Raw genomic sequence first — 19,929 nt, 5'->3', positions numbered from 1 at the left:
ACAGGGCAAAATTTACCGCCACATCCAGGAGACATCATTACACTGATGTTTTTTATTAGCTTAAATAATACACAGATGCTGCTTTCCCAGGTGTGTAGTCTGAGTAAACCTCTGATTTCCACCAGTTCCTGCTCATACTATTTCTTAATAGAGCAGGAGTCTATGAGGAAACACATCAACCCCTTCACAGGGCACAATGTGTAGCCCTGGAGATGTTCCCTCTGAACAGGTTATGTTCGGTGCCAGATGCATGTTAGCTGCATCAGAAAGATGCTCTGCCCACGTCCGTGTGTTACCCCTGCAGCAGAAACTTTTCCGCCAGCTTGAGCTGTTGGGGAAGGGGCACTGGTGTGGCTGGCTGTACACTGATGCTGGTCCCATCTTGCTCACACTTCTGTTGGCTACTGTATTCTGTGTTCAAGGCATATCCAGGCTAGTCAGCCCAAAATGGGAAAGTCATGATTTGTTTTCAATAATAGTATCAGACTAACTTCCAAACTGGTGACATTTGAACACATCGGTTCAAATGTCACAGTCTGTCTTCCAAACACTGGACGTCCTTTGCCCAGAGCTCTGCATGTGTAACACCTGATGCAGCTGACTCGCCAGGATGTGTGAATTCCCCTGCTTCAGGAGCCAGCAAGGCTCAGCAGACCCAGCCAAGCCCAGTGGACGCAGCAGTCTGCCCTCAACAGATCAGGAAATCAACACAAAGGATGGTGGTGAGTTTGTGATGTGAGACATGAACTGTGACTGTGAGGAGGTTTCTTCCTGCAGGGGAGCAAACACACCTGCCGGGGGTGGGGTCGGTTTGGTAACCTCTCTGGAGACCGTGGAATTTCGACTGGCTCCTGGTGAGAAAGGACTGCACTTTCATTTTTAAGTTTCATTTTTAGCTGCTTGACAACCCCAGTTTTTCATAAACTCTGAGTCAGGCTGCAAGAATTATGAGATTGCTTCTAAATAATAATTTTGAGGATCTGTTTCCATGTCTTCAGTTTTTTGGCTTTTTTTATCTTGAGCCTTTGAGTGACACTTATTTTAATATTTTTAAGTCCTTTCTTTTTCTTCCAGTATGGTGAAAACACCCTTAAAAATAAAAGAAAAAGAAAACTTGGCATGTCTCCCAATCTGGCAGAGGCTGCAGCGTCATGAAATGATCAAGAGTGGGCACTGCTGCATTAAGCTCACCCTGACCACTGCTACAAACGTTAAAGTAAGGGCAACTTGCTTTCTGGAAAGCAACTTTTTTTTAAACTTAAATCTGATGCAGATACAGATCTTTGTTCCCCAGACATACCAGGCAATTTCTCTTTTTGACAGCTCTGGTTCAAACACAATTGGCAGCATCCTGTTTTTAGTGAGATGGCTCACAGTAACCAAGTACAAAACACAACACTGAATAATGTCATGGCTGAGTACAAAGTTCTCTGTTACAAATCTGAGCCCCACCCGCAATTACTTTTGGGTTCTTGCACTGATCTTTATACAGGCAGGTTAATTTTTCTACTCCGAAGTGAATAATGAATGGCATTCATGCACTTAGCCTTAACTCTATCCCCTGTAGTTTGTCCAGCACCCACTGCAGGAGTACTGGAGGGAGAAGGGAAGGGAGAAACCTGGAGGTTTTTTTAATCCTGTGCTACATATCTACTTGTACAGAGAGGCCAGTGCAGACTGTCAGTGTATTAAAGGTTTTGTGCTTAGACAGGAGCAGAAAGCTAGACAGTGTCTAGCTGTCTCCAGACTCTATCTGGGCTGTGCTCTTGTTGTTCTGTTGTCACAGCTAAACGTGTCATCGCTGCCACTTGGGCAATCCTTAGAGGATGAACCAGAGACCTTTTCTTGAAATAGATGAGTCAAGCCATTCCCCTAAAGCTACACATAGTGAAATTTTGACTTGTAAAAGGGGCTACAAAGCACCCAAGAATGTTAGCAGGAGAGGAGGTGAGATGAATACTTGCATGAACGCTGGACACGATGTACCAGTTAACCTTTTGGCTCTCTGTCTGAATCTACCATACCCAGTAGCAGGCAGTTTGCACCAGCAGCCTTGCACTGTTATATGTGATAAAAGTGCAGGATCTGTGAATACAGAAACTCAGCAGCCAGAATATTAAATTGGGCTTTATAGAGCAAGCGAGGGGAAACTGTTGCTAAAGATACCATCTTGTGGTAGGAAGAGGCACAGACCAGCAAAGCCAGCAGATTTAAATTGTGTGAAGCTAGCATCAATCCTATCAAATAGCTGATCATAAACTCCTTCCTCTCAAAGCAAATGATGCTACCGAGGAGTAAATACTAGGCTCAGATCTTTCTCTGCCCGGTGTGTCCTAGTCCAGGAGCTGCATGGAGGGGATGTAAGAAAAATCACAGGTTTATACTGCACTCAGCGCACCCAGCAGTTGGTCTGTGACAGCCCTTGTCCAAAACACCTTCCCCTGTGAAAGGGTGATGAGATGAGACTGCGGACCTTGTCCTTACACTGAGACATTGCCCAGATCTGCCTGGTGGCCACTTCCCACCTGCCTTCCCAGTACAGCAGGAAGCTTTGCCCTCAGTGCCTCTGCCACCAGCCCCCTGGGCCCTGATGTCCAGCATGGCTTTCAGAGCACAGCACGTCTGCCCGCTGCCTGCTGTTTTCCCACAGCCTGCATCCAAGCACGGAGAGACTGGCACTAAAGCTGGGTGGGAGAGATCCCAGCTGTCTGGCAGCGGGACCTGGTCGATTTGCCATCTATCACAGCGCTTGTTACAAGAGGTGATCCAGCTCCTGCTGTGAAATTTTCTTACTTCTCTTCCCTCATTCATAACAACGCCATGAACAGAGAGTTCAAAGTAAATGAGATCATGGTAAAAGTAACTACTTTCTCTCTCTCTAAATGTGTAACTAGTAAATCTGGGGACTGAGGAAGAGTCCCTAGAAGGAAGAAAATTTGAACACTGCAAAACAGTCGCCTCAGCCACTTCTTAGAGGCAAAACCTACCATGCCACACTCAGTGTCAAAGAGTTTTCATGTCTTGATTGTTCCTTGTGGCTGGCCAGAAAGACCACATTGCTCTAGCAATACTTGTGTGCCAGAGCTTATTTCAAGCGCCTCACAGACAAGAGATACCAATTGCAAGATGGACCAAAAGAAGCTTGCCATGAGGATGGCTGTCCTGAACGTAGTGGTGGGTATACACTGTTCCTTATGTTGTCAGTGTTTATAGTGTGTAGAAAGCCCAAGTACGTGTAAAAATCCAGTGTGCTTTTGGTCTAGATCAATAAAAAGCTTACATGCCTAAAGTTGCAAATTTATATCTAGCTCCTGATGAAATCACTGCATTGAAAGATTTGAGGTGCAAGAATATTTGAAAAAGAAAATAGCATGTAATGAGAAACTGAAGAGGCTCTGTTCCTGTAATTTTAAAAAAAAAAAAAACTAAACACAAATGATGAGGTGATTACAAGGTATACAAGTACCTTCACTGGGAGGAACTTCAGAGTTCTCAAAAGCTTTTTATGCTAGTAGAGCTAGCATAACAAAAATCAAAAGCCAGAAACTGAGCCTTCACAAATCCAGACTGAAGAATAAGGCATGAATTTTCAACAGTATAAAGGCTTAATCACCAGGCAAAGTGATACATTCTTCTTCCCTTGACACCTGGAGATGAGGTCTGGATATTCTTCTTTATTATATGTTTCAGTCAGGCCCAAATCATTAGGCGCACTGGACATAAGGTGGTGAAAGTCTATGGACCACATTATTCAGGCAGTAGGAACAGATAATGCAATTGTCCCTTTTAGCCTTGAGAACTATCGCAATAATTCTTAAAAGGCTTGGTTGGCTTTCTGAATAGTATCACTCGGTAATTAATCTGAGGAGAAAGTGCTACAGCAACACTTCAAAAGAGAGATCTTCAAACCAGGCTGTGCCTTGCTGAAGGAGAAAGTCCCTGAGAAGGGATACGGGTGAGACTCTGGGTTTGGAGTGCGATAGCTGCTTAACAAGCTAGGGAAACTCTCCTGTGTATTGACACCTTAAAATTCTTTAATCATGTTGTCTTTTACAAAAACTGAGAAATACCTATAAAGACTCACAAAGGCAGATGTATTGTAGCTATTCTGCATTAGATAGTAAAGGCTCTCCTGGCTCCTGGCTGAAAAAACTTGATGAAGAAATGCCTCTCTACACCTTTCTTGGAGACTCCACTGCTTAATATCCAGTGCTTGCTGCTAGCACTGGAGAGGCACATTTTGTTTAAGAAATGTGGGAAGTTCAGTTGTGTGAATGAGGAACTTCTAGAAATGACAAACATTGGTATGAGAAAGAAATCCATGGCACGGCCAGCTGTCCAGTGGTTTTTGAACTTGGAGATGCAGGTGGAGATCTTGAAAGAGGGAGAGGAGTATTACGTGGGACTACAAGGCTCATGACAGGAACTGGTATACTGAGGATGTCTTTTGAAATGTACCCTACTCTACTCGAATTTCCAAGTTTTCAGGACTGTTTATTGCAGACGCTCCACTATTTTGGGCAGATACCTGAAGGGAGAAACAACACAGACACAAACCTGAGGGTGCCCAGGGGGGGTGGTTGTCTGCGTCCATCTCTCCTCCTCCCCTTCTGCCAGCCCTCCCTGCGCCCTGGCACCAAGAAACTCAAAGAAAGGATTAGAGGTGTAAAAATCCCCACCATGCTGCAGAATTACAACTAAAAATAAGTAACGTAGGCCTTATTTTTTCCCTCCTTTTCTGCTCTCAGGCAGGTTTCACACCAGCAGACACTCTGGGGCATGGGGTGCAGCTCCATGGGGCAGTGAGCTGTGAGAAGCTCAGAGCAGGGAGCCTTTCTACAAATTTGAGGCTCTTCACCATGGTTTGGGTTCCACCCTTACCTCATGGGTTTGTTCACAACAGACAGGAGGTGCTGGGTGGCTGGGGCGAGGTGGGGACACCCAGGCCTGCCCGGGAGCTGCCCCTGCCCCCTTGTGCCGCCATGGAGGCCGCAGGGCAGCAGCGGGAAGCGCTTCACGCCTCAGTGTCCCCCCCGTGCTGCCGCAGCAGTGACGGGGACAAGGGGAGCCCCTGGGAGACTGGCGGGTCCCCAGCCTGGGCCTGAGGTCAGGGCTTCTCCCAGGCGCCTTCCCGCCATGTCGGTGCTGGACACGCCGCGTGCGCAGCCGGCACAGCCGCGAGGCGAGGCTGCCTTTCTCACCCTGTGAGCCTGGTGCGGGGACTGCTGCGGGCAAGGAGCAGGGGGGCTGCGGCGGGACTGATGTGACTTCATTTTGGTCTATTCTGAGGCCTGGGTTTAAGCAAAACTGGAAAATCAAACATAAACCCGAGCTAAGCGCAAAGCTAGGCAGCAGGGGCTGATCCTTTCAGCAGCTGCCTGTGGACAGGAGACCACTTTAAACCATATTTTATTGGCTCTCTTTTTGGATAGGGCAATCGCCCAGCTTATGAAGTATTTTTTTTAGAAATGTGGGTGGCCAAATTATGTCCAGCTGACAGCAACTACTACAAACATGTAGAGGGCTCCCCGAGTTTCTCCCCATTTGTTTGTCACAGGTTCCTCACCGCAGAGGTGGAGCACAGAGAGGAGCAGGGAGCACATGCCAGCTGCCCCTGTGTGTGGACCTGTGGCTCCTGCCGAGATGTTGCAGCACCCGAGGCACAAGCACTCGGGGCTGTTCTGTTGGCTTTGCTCCTGGGCAAAGGGATGGCAAGGACCTTTGTAAACTGCTGCTGTAAGATCAGTTGGACCAAATTATGGCCTCTCTGGGGAATTAGTTTATTTTTTAACACTATCTTTATTGTACTAACGTGATGTTGAGGCATGAAGGTCTCCTAGTAGTGGTTATACACCTAGTTTGCAGTCCTCACTGATGCGCTGCTCGTCTGCCACAAGCAGATTCAAATGTGTGAAGTAATGCATTTTATCTGTTTTTAAACTTTAGTGCACACGTCACTTTGCTTGGTGCAGATTCTATTGACGAGTTTGTAATTCCAAGTTTCATTTTCAAGTCACCTGTTCTTTAAGGTTACTGCAAACCTTCTCACCCTCCATCAGTCCCTAGAGGTGTTATTGACCTACAGTGCAGCTGGGGCTGTGTCTCCATCGGCGTGGGCTAGATCTGTGTGCTCACTAATACAGGAGGAACTCTGACGGAGGTTTTAAGAGTACTGCTTACTCAGTGGAGAATGGTGGAGGTGTTGACATGGTTATCTGTGAAGTGATGGCATTCAAATAACATCCACAGTACTAGTTTGCTGAGTGTTTACAAAGCTTTCAATGGGAGCTTGGGAAACTTATTTCTGTGTCCCAGAATATGAGTGGAAGTTCTGGTGACTGATATTCTACTGCTTCAGATCTTACATACTTAACCTAAGACGTTACTAAAAAAAATGGTAATATTCGCACTGGGACTATCTAATGTCTAGGGCACTGAATAATTAAACTCAACACAGACTTCAAGCTGCAAGCATCTCTGGAAATGTGATTTATTAGTACTGAGTCAGGTAAAATGTTTCTGTTCAGGGCACCATGAACAGAACAGAGAAATCTGAATATTTTAGAGCTGTTTTCAGCAAGCAAGCTGTATGTTTAAGAAGCAAACACTGCATCACATCTATTTGTTCAGACAGGTTCTACATTTTTGGCCTGAAAGGCAAGTTAAGCATTCTGCAGAAACTCATACAGCCATCAGAAAAGCACAGGGACAGCACATGTGCATCTATCAGCTAAATTTAGGTTTTGTTCCCAGCTGAAACCTGGAAATAGCATGACTTTTTTTTTTAAGCGGTTAATTTTTCCTCAGTGTTCATAAATGTCTTGACTCTGCGATGGAAATCCTTCAGTGACTAAGGCTGTCCTTCAACATTTTTCTCCTTTTCATCTTGTTGAAGCTGTTATTTTGCTGGGCAACCATAAAATTTATTGCAAAATAAACTAGGAAAATGAGAATAGATGAGAAATTCTTCACTTGACCAAATCTCCCCCTTCTCTCCCACCACACACCATCCTAACTAAAACTGTGTTGCTCTTACATTGTACTTTTGGCCTCACGATGCTTGAAGTACCCACATTTGCTCTCACGTTTGACTGTCAGGTGAATGGCACATGAAACTGGACAATGCTCTTGGAAAAAGTCAGCAAGATTTGTAACAGCTTTTGCAATTGGTGGCTTCTACCTGCTGCGTGTTTGGTAAGGCTGGCAAGCGCTGCGTGGGTAGGGTAGAGCTGAGTAGTACATATTTGCAAAATATAATCATAGTTCTAGGGCAAATTGTGCTTTACAAAAGCCTCAAATGTGGCATGGTGTGAAAAGGAAGGCTGATGTGTTCACACCATGGGCTGTGTGAAGTCTTAGTAAAATAATGCCTTTGTGCTGCACGAGATGTAGAAGTTCATGTGGACTATACAGTAAAGCTACCCTGATCCGCCTGTAATCAGCAAACAAATGAACATTTCGCTTTTATTTTTTCTAGGTTGGGGGACATGGGGCAGATAAGGGGCTGTTACACAATGTCTTCATTTAAATGCTTTGTAGTTTGCTGCTGCTGCTGTTCACTCAGCTCTCCTCTGGCTCAAGGCCCTACTTGTTTAGCCAGGTCTCAGCTCCTCTTAAGACTTAGGCAGCCTTGCTTTTCAAGTACTCCCTTCTCTGTGGGACCATGGAGGCAATCCACTGACCAGTACACTGCCTGGCCTCTTCCCACGTGTAGCGGGGCACATAGCCAAAATCCTTCTGTGCTTTTCTGTAAGAGAAGGTGAATGGGGTGTTCAGTAGAGTGACCAAGTGACGGTTGGTGGAGGGGATGTATCTGACAAAGGGCCGGAGCAAGAAGCTCACGAGCTCCAGCAGCAGCGAGAAGTAATACAACATTGTCAGAGGCATGGGGAGCTGGGACTCGATCCCAAACCCCAGCTCCCTGGTCAGCTCATAATTTAGATCTGCATAGCTCATATGAGGAGTGTCATCTGAGATGTAGTAGAACTGCCCCCTGATGTGCTTGGCTTTCTGTGGGACTTGCAGGGCTTTGGCTGCCTGCACGTGTGCCCAGGCAATGTTCCCCACATACACAGGGTTCACCAGAGCCTCCCTCCTGGAGAAGCGCAGGAAGACATTTTTGTTCAACAGACACTTATCCAGATGACCTTGAAGAAATGGGCATCCTTCTCCAAAAATGTACATGGATCTCAGGGCACAAGTCATCAGCACGCCACCATCCTTTAGCACCTGGCCATCTGCTTTCAGCACAGAACCCTCTGCCAGTCTCTTACTCTCGGCATAAGGAAATTTGGATGTACTCTCATAAGCTGTGTCTTCATCACCATTAAAAATTGGGTCACCTTTGCAGTTTGGGCCTGTCACTTCTATGGTACTGGTATATACGAAGTGCTGGATGTTACAGCGGATACATGCCTCCAGCAGCAGCTGAGTACCTTCAAAAGAGAAACGCGCAAGTCAGTCTAGACCTCCCCAAGCAAGAAAAAGTCGGCTTGTAGATCAGAAAGAGCATCTCTGGCTTGAGCTTGGCCAGGTTTCCCCTCTCTGCAGCTGGAAGAATCCTGTCCTGAACCGAGCAGCAAGTTCAATGAAACTGAACCTGCTCTTAATCTGTGTTTAAGTGCTATCAGTGCACCTGCTGGAGTTAAACAAGGATGAACACTTGATCTTAACTGCATGTTGTGGGCTTTTTTATGCCAAGAGTCAAATTTTGCTCTTGCTAAGATTAGTATGGATACTGACGACAGATTCAGGGGCTTGTGCCTGTTGGTTGGATTGAGTTGGCTTAAGGCAGAGAACCTTCAGAAGCCATCCCTCTCATTAGGTACCATCCATCCTGTATGCTGAAGCCCCAGTTTTTCAGGCTTGAGGATGCTTTAGGTTAGTTTGCTAAGGAGGGACAGAATTAACGTGGGACCTGAAGGTTTGCTCCAAAATCAGCTTCACCCAGTGGAAGTCTATCCACTATTCCATTGGCTTCAGAGGAGGGCTTGAAGAGAACGATCTTATGTCAGAGCAATGCATGATACCATGTAGTCAAAGATCATAAAGTGCAGTCAGCAAAGTGAATCTTGTGTATGTATGCCTCCTTCTTCAACACATTCTGGCTTTTACTTGCATTAATACAGGATTTCGTACTTCTAAAAGCCTATCATAATGTTTTCATCAAGTAGAATCTTTTCCTTTTCTTCTGAGCTTTGAGGCAAAAACTGCCTTATTTGTTGTGCGTGATGTGATGAGAGAGATTATATGTGAAAGGGCCAGTGACTTTGGAACAGAAGATACAGCTCAAAGACATTTGAAAATGTTTTTGGCAAAGGAACATTAAATCAGGATGACTGATATGATATCAGAAGGGTGTGGCCTAAAATCTGGGGGATAAAATCAAACACTAGGAATGAGGCACATAAATGATCTAACAACTCTGCTCAGTCTGTTACGACAACTAAAGGCAGCACTGGAGGGAGCATTGCTAGAGAGAGTATGATGAATAAAAGAGGTTCAGAGGACCAAGGAATATTGGCAGCAAAATACGGACCTATTAATGAGTGAAAAATGGGAAGAATTATTGAACTGAATATTGTTACAGCACCAAAATTCCTTTTTTTCAAGCTTGAACAAGAGAAAGAAAAAAGTTGAAACAAATGGAAAATAAATCTGCATGAGGCTTTAAGAAACACTAAAGAAGTGCAAAGAAAAACAGTTTACACAGCCAGGAATAAATTCATGTGAAAGGTGAGTTCATGGAAGTCACTATGTCTAGGTGACACACAAGTCAGGGTCATCTGGAAAATTAATTAATTAATTATTAAAATATATTATTTTGAAAATTAATAGCTTAATTCCTGCCATCAATGCTGTTTAGAAAGTGAGGGAAAGTAATACAGTGCAGAAAGGCTAGATAAAATCAAACGAGATTGCAAGTTTTAAAAAAAAGCAAACATAAAATTATCTTGACAGTTGGTACCTGGTCAAGATCGATTTCTCCCAAATAAAATGTGTTTTGTTTGCAAATCAAAGTTGTATCTAAAAAATGAAAAGGTTTTTCCAGTAATGGGAATCTGAGCGTCTTTCACATACCATGTAATGAAGTAAATCTTCTACAGAGCAGGTCTCCAAGTTTTGCTTGCACACAAATCCCTTCTGGCTGAGGATCTGATTCACAGAGGGTACTTTTATTTGGATTATAATTAATTATTTCCTTAATTCCCTTCCTCCTAAAAATTTGCTTCCCTTCCTCAAAAGATACTTTTGTACTGAGACATTGTGTAGCGTGTGAGACAGGAAAGCCCTACATCATGGCGTTTAACTTGTTTGCTCCTGTTCTGGTTTGTGAACATCCACATTGACTCCTTGACGCTTTTATTATGAAAGTTCTGTTTTCTAGGAGAAACAAAACCTTCATCCTGCAAGTCTATGAAGTACGTAGCAGTGTCTTGGCTGGTCAGAAAGCCAGAAGAGCATCAGAATGGAAACGGAGGGAAACAGCGAAGAGGACAGCAGTATTCACTGACTGGCCTTAGGGTCAGTTTGCTCTGGGAGCAAGACTAGTGTGTGCATTCCCTCTAGCACGTGTTCCCAGCTAACCCTCACTGGCCCAGTGCAGTTTTTTTCACCCACTGGGCAGACTGTTGTGGGGCAATCTGAAAGATTTATGGAAACCTAGATACTTCGTGCTTAAGTCTAAACCTGCCAAAAGGAACCATGGGGCAGACTTAAATGAGCTTTCTAGCTCTGACTCCAGCTCACAGCTAGAGAGCTTTCTGCTTTTGGGACATTTTAATACTTGCTTGGGGTTTTGTTACATTTTTTTTCCCCATGGGTTTAGGCAACATGTCCTGCTGTGAAAAACAGATTGTAGCAGGAGTATGATCATACAGAGAGAGCTTTACAAATCCTCTTTCTGAACTACCACCCATGTATATTTATTTTTCATGCTACCCAATGTTTATTTTTCATACTACCCAATGCACAGGTTTACAGGAACTTGCCTTTCTGCTCTTTCCTCCTGGAAGGGACATGAGAAGCTGCCCGCTGGGTTCTAATTTGTGGTCACTGACAATTTGTGGCTTTGACTGAGCAGAAATGAAAGGGTCTGGAAGCTAAACATACAGGCAATGACCCAGGCTACGGCAGCCAAAATGCCATCCCACTGGTTTTTAAGGTGCATGTGAGAGACAACGAGACTACAAAGAGTGCTGTCTTGCTCTGAACACTGGTGAGTAGCCAATATTTGTAAAAGTGGTGCCTGTAGAGGTATGTTCCTTATTTCTCTGTGAAGAAGCCCTGTATCTGTGGCAGAGAGGAACAAAGAACCAGGAAAACTATTCACGGGAAGAAGAACATCTTCCTGACATCTTCCCCAAGGACTGAAGTAGCACAGCCAGGGAGGTCAGTGTGCATGCAGGTGAGGCAGTACCAGTTCTCTGAAAGGCATAGAGGGCTTGGGGATCAGAGAGATGGGGATAAAATTGTTCTTTTAGGGAACAGATTAAAATGTCCTGGCAACTGATGCCATACAGGCTATTCTTAAGCCAAAACCCTCCCGCTTCATGTGGTATTTTCATGAAACACCAGGGCTCCTCAGTAGAAAGGGAGATCCCATCACTGAGTGAGAAGTCACTGAAACCCTTCCCTCCCACAGCCTTGAGTTTGATGGGGGATTTTAATGATAATCTCAAGGTGGGAGAACACCTGCTCCTCTGAACTGCATCCATGCCCACAGAGACATCATGGCAAATGGGAGGAACAGAAGAAGAGGAAGAAAAAGTATAGGAAGCAGAGAGCCACAGCATCTGGGATGTTAGCAATGCAAGTTTGCTGTGATTGCAGCCAAAGCCTGGAGTGTTTGTAAAAACAGAAAAATGTACACAAGCAGGGATGCTACACAGCGAGGGAGAATAAGAACCAGTTTCTTGGGTGCACATTGGGGTTTCAGAGGTGAATTGCTTCCAGAAAGGTCCACTGAGCACAGGATTATGGCTACCCCGACTGAAGGCAGAGCCTCTGCAGACCTCAGGATGGGCGTATGAGAGTGCTGACGAGTGAATGATCCTGCAGTGCCCTGCAGTGGAAGATGGATGGATGCCGGGTGTGGAGAGGACCAGGGCAGCACATACGTGTGCTGTGCACTCACAGGTGCATCTGTGCAAGGTGCAGAGCAACCCAGTTAATCTGGTTCAAAAAAACTGGTCAGGTGCTCCCTTTCCTGAGCAGATGATGGTCAGGACATAGTAGACCTGGGTTTGACAAAGGTGTTTCACCCGCTCACCTGTTACATTGACTTCCCAGAGCAGCTGCTTCTCTACAAGGCCCAAGGTGTCGATGATGGAAGCTGTATGAATGACGAGGGAGACCCCCTGACAGGCTCTGTGCAGGAATGTCACATCTCGGATGTCTCCTTCCAGGATTTTCACCTCAGTCTTACCTTGGAACTCTGTGAGGGCAGCAGAAAACAAAGCAAAAGTCTGTACAGGCATCCTAAGCAGAGCACTGAAAGGAGTGGCGAAGGGCTGTGAGGAAGCTGATGCTGTGCCAGGGAGGCGCTCACCACCCAGGCACAGGAGCGATTTTTTAAGGCTGGCAAAACAAAGGTGTTTTCCAATGGCTATATTGTCAAGTGCTAATTACAGTGCTATAGAAGTTTATGTTGCATTACTGTATTTTTGGAACCAATATTCAACATGGTTCTTTCCTTTTTTTTTTTTTCTTTAGGAGAAAACATTCCCACTGCTAGCAAGGGCTTGAAGCTTCCTTCAGGTGTGACTATTTTATTGTTCACAGATGGAGGAGCTTAAGCAATGCATGTGCTGGTGACCGGCTATTGATAGGTATTAACCCAAATATACCAAGCAGCCAGGCACTGCATACTTCTGTCTTCAGGGTGATGAATGATGCTCTCCACCTACAGCACGCATGCACAGAGCTGTGTTCACACCTGTTTTCAGCCCCTTGACCTTGCCCATCTTTTTTATGTCCCTCAGGCAGGACTTACTGTGGTTCTTCTAACTCCAGCTCTGGCTCCATTTCCATGCCTGTGCTGCAGGGTCATTTTTAGCATGCACATCTTTCTGGTCCAAATCTGACTTCTCAAGGCTGCTCTCCTGAGCTACCTCAGCCCTGGCTTGCTTTAACTCCAGCCTTTTAAGCCCTCCAGCAGCTAGTGTGTGTGACCCTGGAGGAGCTCTAGGTCTGAGAACTATCCTTCCCCTGTTTTGCTAGGCAGGAGCATCCTTTATACAGCCCAGAGCCACACTAACGAACTGAGCCAGCACAGTATGATCACCTGGAGAAATTTACAGCCTGAAGGGATGCTGATCTCCTGGGAAGTCTGCTGGCCCAGCTGCAGCTATGTGGGGAGAGGACTCTCTCAGCATCACCTACAGCTTTTAAGGTGGTGGTGTCCTTACAGCAAGTCCTCTTGCAAGATTCTGCTGTGGCTGCGCTAGAGGGCTGCCAGGCACAGCCGTGGCAGGGCACTCGGCAACACGGGCAGGTCCTCTGCCTTCTTCCAGCATAATAAAATGTCCATTTTAGATTAAGAGAAGAACCTGATTAATTTCTACAGCTTTTAGCCTCAGCCATGACTGAAATCTGAAGTATCCTAGTGTCACCAGCTCCAAACCAGGCACTATTTCATCCCGTATCTTTAATGGAGAAGCATGAAGAGAGACAGCTGATGCCATCTGGAACTGAGTAAGAGTATCTTTTTAAACTGTTTTATCTCATTATCTTTGTAGCAGGCTAGAATGTAATCCTGTATTAATTTAACAGTTATTCTGATGCAACAAGCTTGAGGGTTTTTTGTCTGTTTGTTGTTGTTTTTTTTTATCACAACCAGTTGGTCTGAGATGTGAAATTTGTGAAACGTTCACAAAACTGTTACTAAATCTGGAGTTACTGCCCTCCCAGCACAGTCACTGCCACACAGTCTCTTATGCTTTTTTATTTTACAGAGTGCATTCATTTCCTAGGGCTCCATTTCCAGAAGGTTTACATTGACTTTTACTTCTGTGGGTGCCAAAGTGTCAGGCTATGTGGCTAGGCTTTTTGTTTAGTGCGTGGCAGTTGGATTTGCTCTAATAAACACTACTCTTTGTACAGCCCTTAGGTTGATGTTCTCCATGCATAAAGCTTTGTGGGGTTGCAAGAATCCAAAGGCTTGACATACATGGGCTTCAAAATTAAAAATTCTGACTTAGCCCTTTCAGAATGGTCGTGGTGCCTGAGCAGGAGTTAGGAAATAGAAGTTTTTACATATGCAAATCAAAGCTTTCAGGAAAAATACAGAAGAAACCTGTCCCTTTTAAAGTTGTTCACAGGAATAGTTGGTGTTAGTGACTAGAAAGCTGCGGTCTAGCTGCTTTGTGCCTTGTTTGGGCTTGCAATTTAAGTTGTGTGTGAGGTACTAAACAGGAAAGCTGCTCGCCATTCCGCTTTAGCCAGCGGAAATGGCCCATAGGGGCCTCGTTCACTTTACCAGCATCAGTGAGATGTCAAGAATCAGCAGCTTGATCTGGTTTTGTTCTGGGGCAAGAGGAAAACTACAGGTGAGCTTGGAAGCACAGAGAGGAAAGAAAAAATTACTGACAGACAGTGGTTTCAGTTTGAGATGGACAGTGGAGAGAAAATTGATTTCCATCTGCACAGACCGTAGCGCAGGCATCAAAAAAGCACGTGTGTGTCAGCTGGAAGGGGGATGAAAAGAATAAATTCAACTCAGCTTTCCATTTTTGCACACTGTGATTACAAGAAAGTACCTACCCACTGGGAAAGCTGCTTTTACTTCACCAAAGCTTTCTGTGTCCTCTGAGCTGTAAGCAATGCTCCCTGCTTGCTACAGCGTAGTTTTTGCTTGGAAATGCAATGATTGCTCAATAAAATTCAGTGTCCTGTGAGCAATCCAGTCAGACTATTTGCCCTAAACGGTCTCTTTTTCCTATGTGGTGTTTGTTATTGAAGCAAACAGCGATGTCTGTGGGACTCCGTTTGAATTTTATAGAGGCCCTAACAGCCGTGGGGTGGATGGTGGGGAGGGGCACTCCTCATAAGGGATCTCCACTTCCCTGCTTAACTGGATGGTTCATCAAAATGGTCTACTTGGTGTATTCATAGGAGAAAACTAAAAATTGTATCTTATTTTCATTTGTAAAAGGTAAAGCAAATATTTCTTTAGAGAAGCTGAACTATTTATTCTGTTCCCGTTTCAGCTACTGGGATGTTCTGTTGCTGGCTCTGCCTTTCTGCTCTGAATGCAGCAATAAGGCAAATGAATGCCTGCAATGTTGAGCAAAAAGCCAGGAGCAAGTTTCCCAGAGCAGGAACTTTCCCCCAGAAAAAGTTGTGGAAAAAAACCCAAAACATTCCTTCTTCGTCTCCTTTCCTTCTACTTTGTAACAGTACTGGATTAGCAGTGCAAAAACACGCAATGCTAAAGCATCACACAACCTGTAAATGTCTGAATAATGATGTGAAATGAGGGCTCAGCAGGAAAGAGGGGAAACAAGGGGAATTCAGTGCTTTGAAACAGCGAGAAATCCTTTTGAGAACAACCTAGGAGTTTCCAACTTTTCCAGAAATGCCAGAACAAAAAAAAAGATTGCGTAAGTGGAAACACCGGAAAGGCAGAAAGATACGTTTGGAGATGGGAGGTAGGAAACCCAAGGCACCAAACTACCATCTTCAACATGATGTTCATTCTCGACCATGCGGTGTGACTGGGTAGACTCCAGCTCACAGCACGACACTGATTGCCCCTTCTAGCCTCCCTAGGGCTGTTTCATGCAGACTGAGTATGACAGCCGAGGTCTCGGCAAGAAAGTTGTTTGGACACGAGAGGACTGTCCCTGAGTGCCTCCTGGTACAAGAGCTGTAGCTTGCACATACTCCTCTGTCTTACTACTGACAGACCTCACTCTGCAAAGGTGCTGCAAGTAAAAGATGCTCAAGAGCTTAGTGAGAAGGGCAGCCACAGAGCTCTGTTCCTGGCTAGGCAAGAAATCCAAACAACGCAGGTTAGCAAGTAAAAATCCCGGCAGTAAAAATAATGCAGGTCAGAAGACTCCAGTCCCTTGGTTTTTGCAGCAGCCCTGCATTTGGAATATGAGCCACTGTGCTAGAGAAGGGCTTGAAAGGGAATGGCAGGAAAATATTCAGATAGTCCCAAGCACAAGCACTCTTGGGAATCTTGAGAAGATGTAGCTAGAGAGGCTGATACAGGCAGAGGAACTGCCAGTCAAAGGGCAGGGCTTCAAAGCTGTTAAACACATCTGAAATGCCAGCTTGCTGTTCCTACTACCTGTTGGGGGGGGGGGGGGGGCGGGAAACAAGGCTCTGAGGGGTTAAAAAAAAAGGCTCTGAGAAGTGATTTTTCCCTTCCTCATGTGCTGGTCAGATGGGCAGCAAGAACGTTACAAGAATAGGAGTGTCTGGGCAGTGTTTGGTGGAGGAAAGAGGGAGGGTAAGGAAAGAAGGTGCAGAGTTTTCCTGTTAACTAAAAAAGAACAGTGAAATCTTTGCTGCAGTCCAGCCAGGACTGTGCTCACAGTCATTTTCACTCCCCAGGAAGCTCAGAGCTCTCCTGGCCCCAGTCAGTGCTGATGCTTCGGTCACTGCCCTGCTGCATCAGTGCTAAACCACACGGGCTCCTGCTGCTGCAAACGCTTCAGCCTCTGCTGCAGCTGCAGGTTTTGTGACGGTAGGAACTGCCTGGGAATCAGAGCAGGAAGGACTGCTGCAGGGCTCAAGGGCATCCAGCAAATCCTCAGTGAAATGCTGGATGAGGTTTAATGAGGCAGAAGTCCAAGTTGTATAATACCATCCTAAATGCTTGTGCAATTTGCACCAAGTTTATGGTGTGCTGTTACTACACTTTGATGACACTTACTCTGTAGATTGTGGCTCTTTAGCAAACCGTGTGCGGATAGTCCATAAGGGTTCCCATATAGTTGCTTGTACAGAGGAAGAACAGTCTTAAGGTTAAGATGCGATGGAGGAAAATGTTATGTGATGTGTTGTAAGGACTTGAGAATTTGATTGAATTTAGGTTCCTGTGTGCCTTTTTATAGATGTGCTCAGGATCCCAAGAAATGGGACATTTAAAATATAATACTCTGAGCTGCTCGCCCCACCTGAGACCATTTCTGATCCTGGGCATATCACTCATTCGTGCTGTCTCCAGTCCATCCAAGAAGCCAGAGTCCTGACTTGCCCTTTGGAAATGGGTCCTGTCTCTTCTATGCATAGCACAAAACCAGTCAGCTCTCTGGACAATTGTGATAATAATAATAACATCATTTTTTTAAGATTCCTCATCACAACTCTCAGCCAGAAGATGCCTATTAACCAAACTAGTCATAGCTTGAAGAAAACCATTAGCATCTGCACCCATGGCTTTGCCGCTGCCTCCTAGCCTAGCACATCCGAGCCCGGGACAGCAGGCTCTGACACCCCCACCCTGCAGCAATGCCTGTTTTCCTTCCCCCCAAGCAGAAGTTGAGGGTTTTGCACTAATTTAGCTCTGTGGATTTTGATGTAATAGAAGTCAGGTTGAAGACAGCCTGTTTACTACATGAACAGTATGTAAGTCTCTCTTCCAATCCAGAGAAGCCTCAGGGTCTGGCAAAAAAAACCTCTTGCCTTTACATTTTATGTCTGATTTCTGTGCTGGAGGGAGAGGGAGGGATAAAGCAAGACTTCCTTGAGTTAAAACCTCTATCTGCAAAGCTGGTTTGGATGAGAGGCAAAGACTTCCAGGCTATCCACATGAGACAACAGCACATATACCTGCAGCACACAGTCCTCGCGAGACGGTACTTACTTCCAAATCTCCCAAGTGCTTCATTGCTAAAGGCTTTGTCCAGCAGTCGGATCTCAGCCAGTGCCTCCTCTTCTTCCAACAGCAAGCGGACAATCCTCTGGCCAAGAAATCCTCCTGCTCCTGTCACCAGACAGCTTACCCCAGCCAGGGACATAGCTCTGGGCTGCTCCTCACGGCAATATGCCTGTCCCCCGAGCTTACACGGTCCGGTTCCGTTTCTGCCTGAGGAAATGCACACAGGACATCACCCTCTGGAGTCTTTATAAATCAAAAGTTCTGGTGTTACCAGAAGGAGACACTACTAGAAAGCAATCTCTAGTTCCTACATTAAACAACATTTTTTTAAAGCATGTCTTACTTTTGCTAGTTATTTGTATTGAGAACTAGCCTACGCGTTTTTCCATGCAAAGAAAGAACTCTTTACAAACTATTACAAACTGAAGAAATTAACAAATCTGAAAATGCTCAAAATCAACTTCAATGCCAAACAAACCCCACAAAAGTCTGCTTCAGTCCTTGGCTCCACCTCTATAGCACTCAAAAGGCTGTGGGGGAGATTTGCCTGTATTTATATACTGCAGAGCACCACCTCGGTCATTTTTCTTCCCCTCCCTCTCACATGTCCTTTGCCGCAAATGAATACGGGGCTTCCACCCCCACCCACCACCCACCCCCAAAGAGGAAGGCTCTGGATGTGGTGAGGTCTGAGCCTAGATGTGGTCCTATATGCCTAAATCCTTGGAAGGCAAACCCTCATACTGATAATTCTCTGCAGCTGCACTTGCTTGTGTAATACAGTGTTAATATGAAAGTAGAGAACATTAAAATTAAATGTAAATAGCAGGAGTAGCTGTTTGTAATGGTTTGAGACAGGGACTCTGCTGCTGTCGTTTTGTGGGATACGGGGCTCCCCCGTTGTAGCGTGGGTTTCTCTCTTTTTGCAAGATCGAAAACTAACCTCTGGGACTTCGTAGTTGTTCAGTATACTTGAGGCATTTGAAGTGATGGGAATGGTCTGATGTGCCACTGAAGTTAAATTAAAGCTGTAGGAGAAAAAGATTCACCTCTGAAATGTCTGGTGTGGGAATACCTAGTTAAAATAAGGCTGTGGATGGCTGTTTGTGCCTTGGCAGTGACCTGTATCGATACTTTATACATCTCCAAAACACCAGGAAAATGCTCAGATGTTTCTCCATAAGGTTTCATCCCAGTTCTAGCAAAACTCCTTTCTAGCATGACCAGGGCAGGGCTCAGGCATTAGCCTGGAGCTCCTTATACCTGTGCTGCCTTCCTGGGGCTTTGTGTACGTCAGAACGTGCTGACTGGAGCTGTGCTTTCTCTCGCACACAGGACTAAGCAGACATCCCTGCTGAAGCAAGATTATAAATAGGTAGCTGCCTTGAGCAAGAAGGAAGTTACAAAGAAGCCCAGCAGCACAACTAATTAGGCTGAAATCACTGGGAAGGGGATCACTGTGACTGGAGGCACAGCCCTCTAAAACTTGCATTGATGCGACCAACCCCTGAACTCCCCTTTTTATTCTGACATTAATTTTGTTCATTCATTAAAGAGAGCCCTGGAGAAAAGCTACAGAAGCAGCACCCTCGTACTGTTACTTTTTTAGAGCAAAACTGGGCCTGAAAGTGACGGTAGGAAAGAAAAAAACTTTTCTGTTGGAGGAGAAAAGTTTCTAGCTGACCCAGATGACAGTGTTTGGCAACTTGTTTCTGTTACAGCGTCCTTGAAAATCCTTCCCTGACCCCAACAAAACTTTAAAAAAATTGTTATCAGTATGTCTTTCCTTGGCTTCTCTCAGGCAGGACCTTGATGCTGTATGTTCTTATCAGAAGCTGTTGCAAATTAATTTTGTGCGGTGCCTGCATTTTGCAAGGAGAAATAACTAACCAAAGCCTGCTGCTGCAACAAGTGTTCTCTGAAATCATGTTTCATTTTTACTGTTAGAAAGGAAATAAAATGCCTTAAAGAGGCATTATAAAAACAGACAACATCACCTCTTAGGGTAGAAAACACTCTCCTGCACCAAGCTTGCCCTTTAGAATGACCAGGTTTCGCAGAAGAGCGATGTAATCCCCCCTCCCGTTCCTTCAGCC

At 45.3% G+C, this 19,929-nt stretch overlaps 1 protein-coding gene across 1 annotated transcript; it reads right to left on the bottom strand.

The window, feature by feature from the left end:
* Window positions 1–7,450: 7,450 nt before the first annotated feature.
* HSD3B1 (hydroxy-delta-5-steroid dehydrogenase, 3 beta- and steroid delta-isomerase 1) lies at window positions 7,451–18,353 on the bottom strand. Its single transcript, XM_027784349.2, has 3 exons — window positions 17,819–18,353; window positions 12,272–12,436; window positions 7,451–8,435 (listed from the first exon to the last, which is right to left on the bottom strand). Exons 1-3 carry the CDS (start codon window positions 17,970–17,972, stop codon window positions 7,621–7,623), a joined length of 1,134 nt encoding a protein of 377 aa, XP_027640150.2. The 5' UTR covers window positions 17,973–18,353; the 3' UTR covers window positions 7,451–7,620.
* Window positions 18,354–19,929: the final 1,576 nt, after the last annotated feature.

Source organism: Falco peregrinus, chromosome 6 (assembly GCF_023634155.1).
Source record: "Falco peregrinus isolate bFalPer1 chromosome 6, bFalPer1.pri, whole genome shotgun sequence".
Lineage (NCBI taxonomy): Eukaryota > Metazoa > Chordata > Aves > Falconiformes > Falconidae > Falco > Falco peregrinus.
The sequence above is the reverse complement of the archived record's forward strand: the minus strand, read 5'-3'. Positions and strand labels throughout refer to the sequence as shown.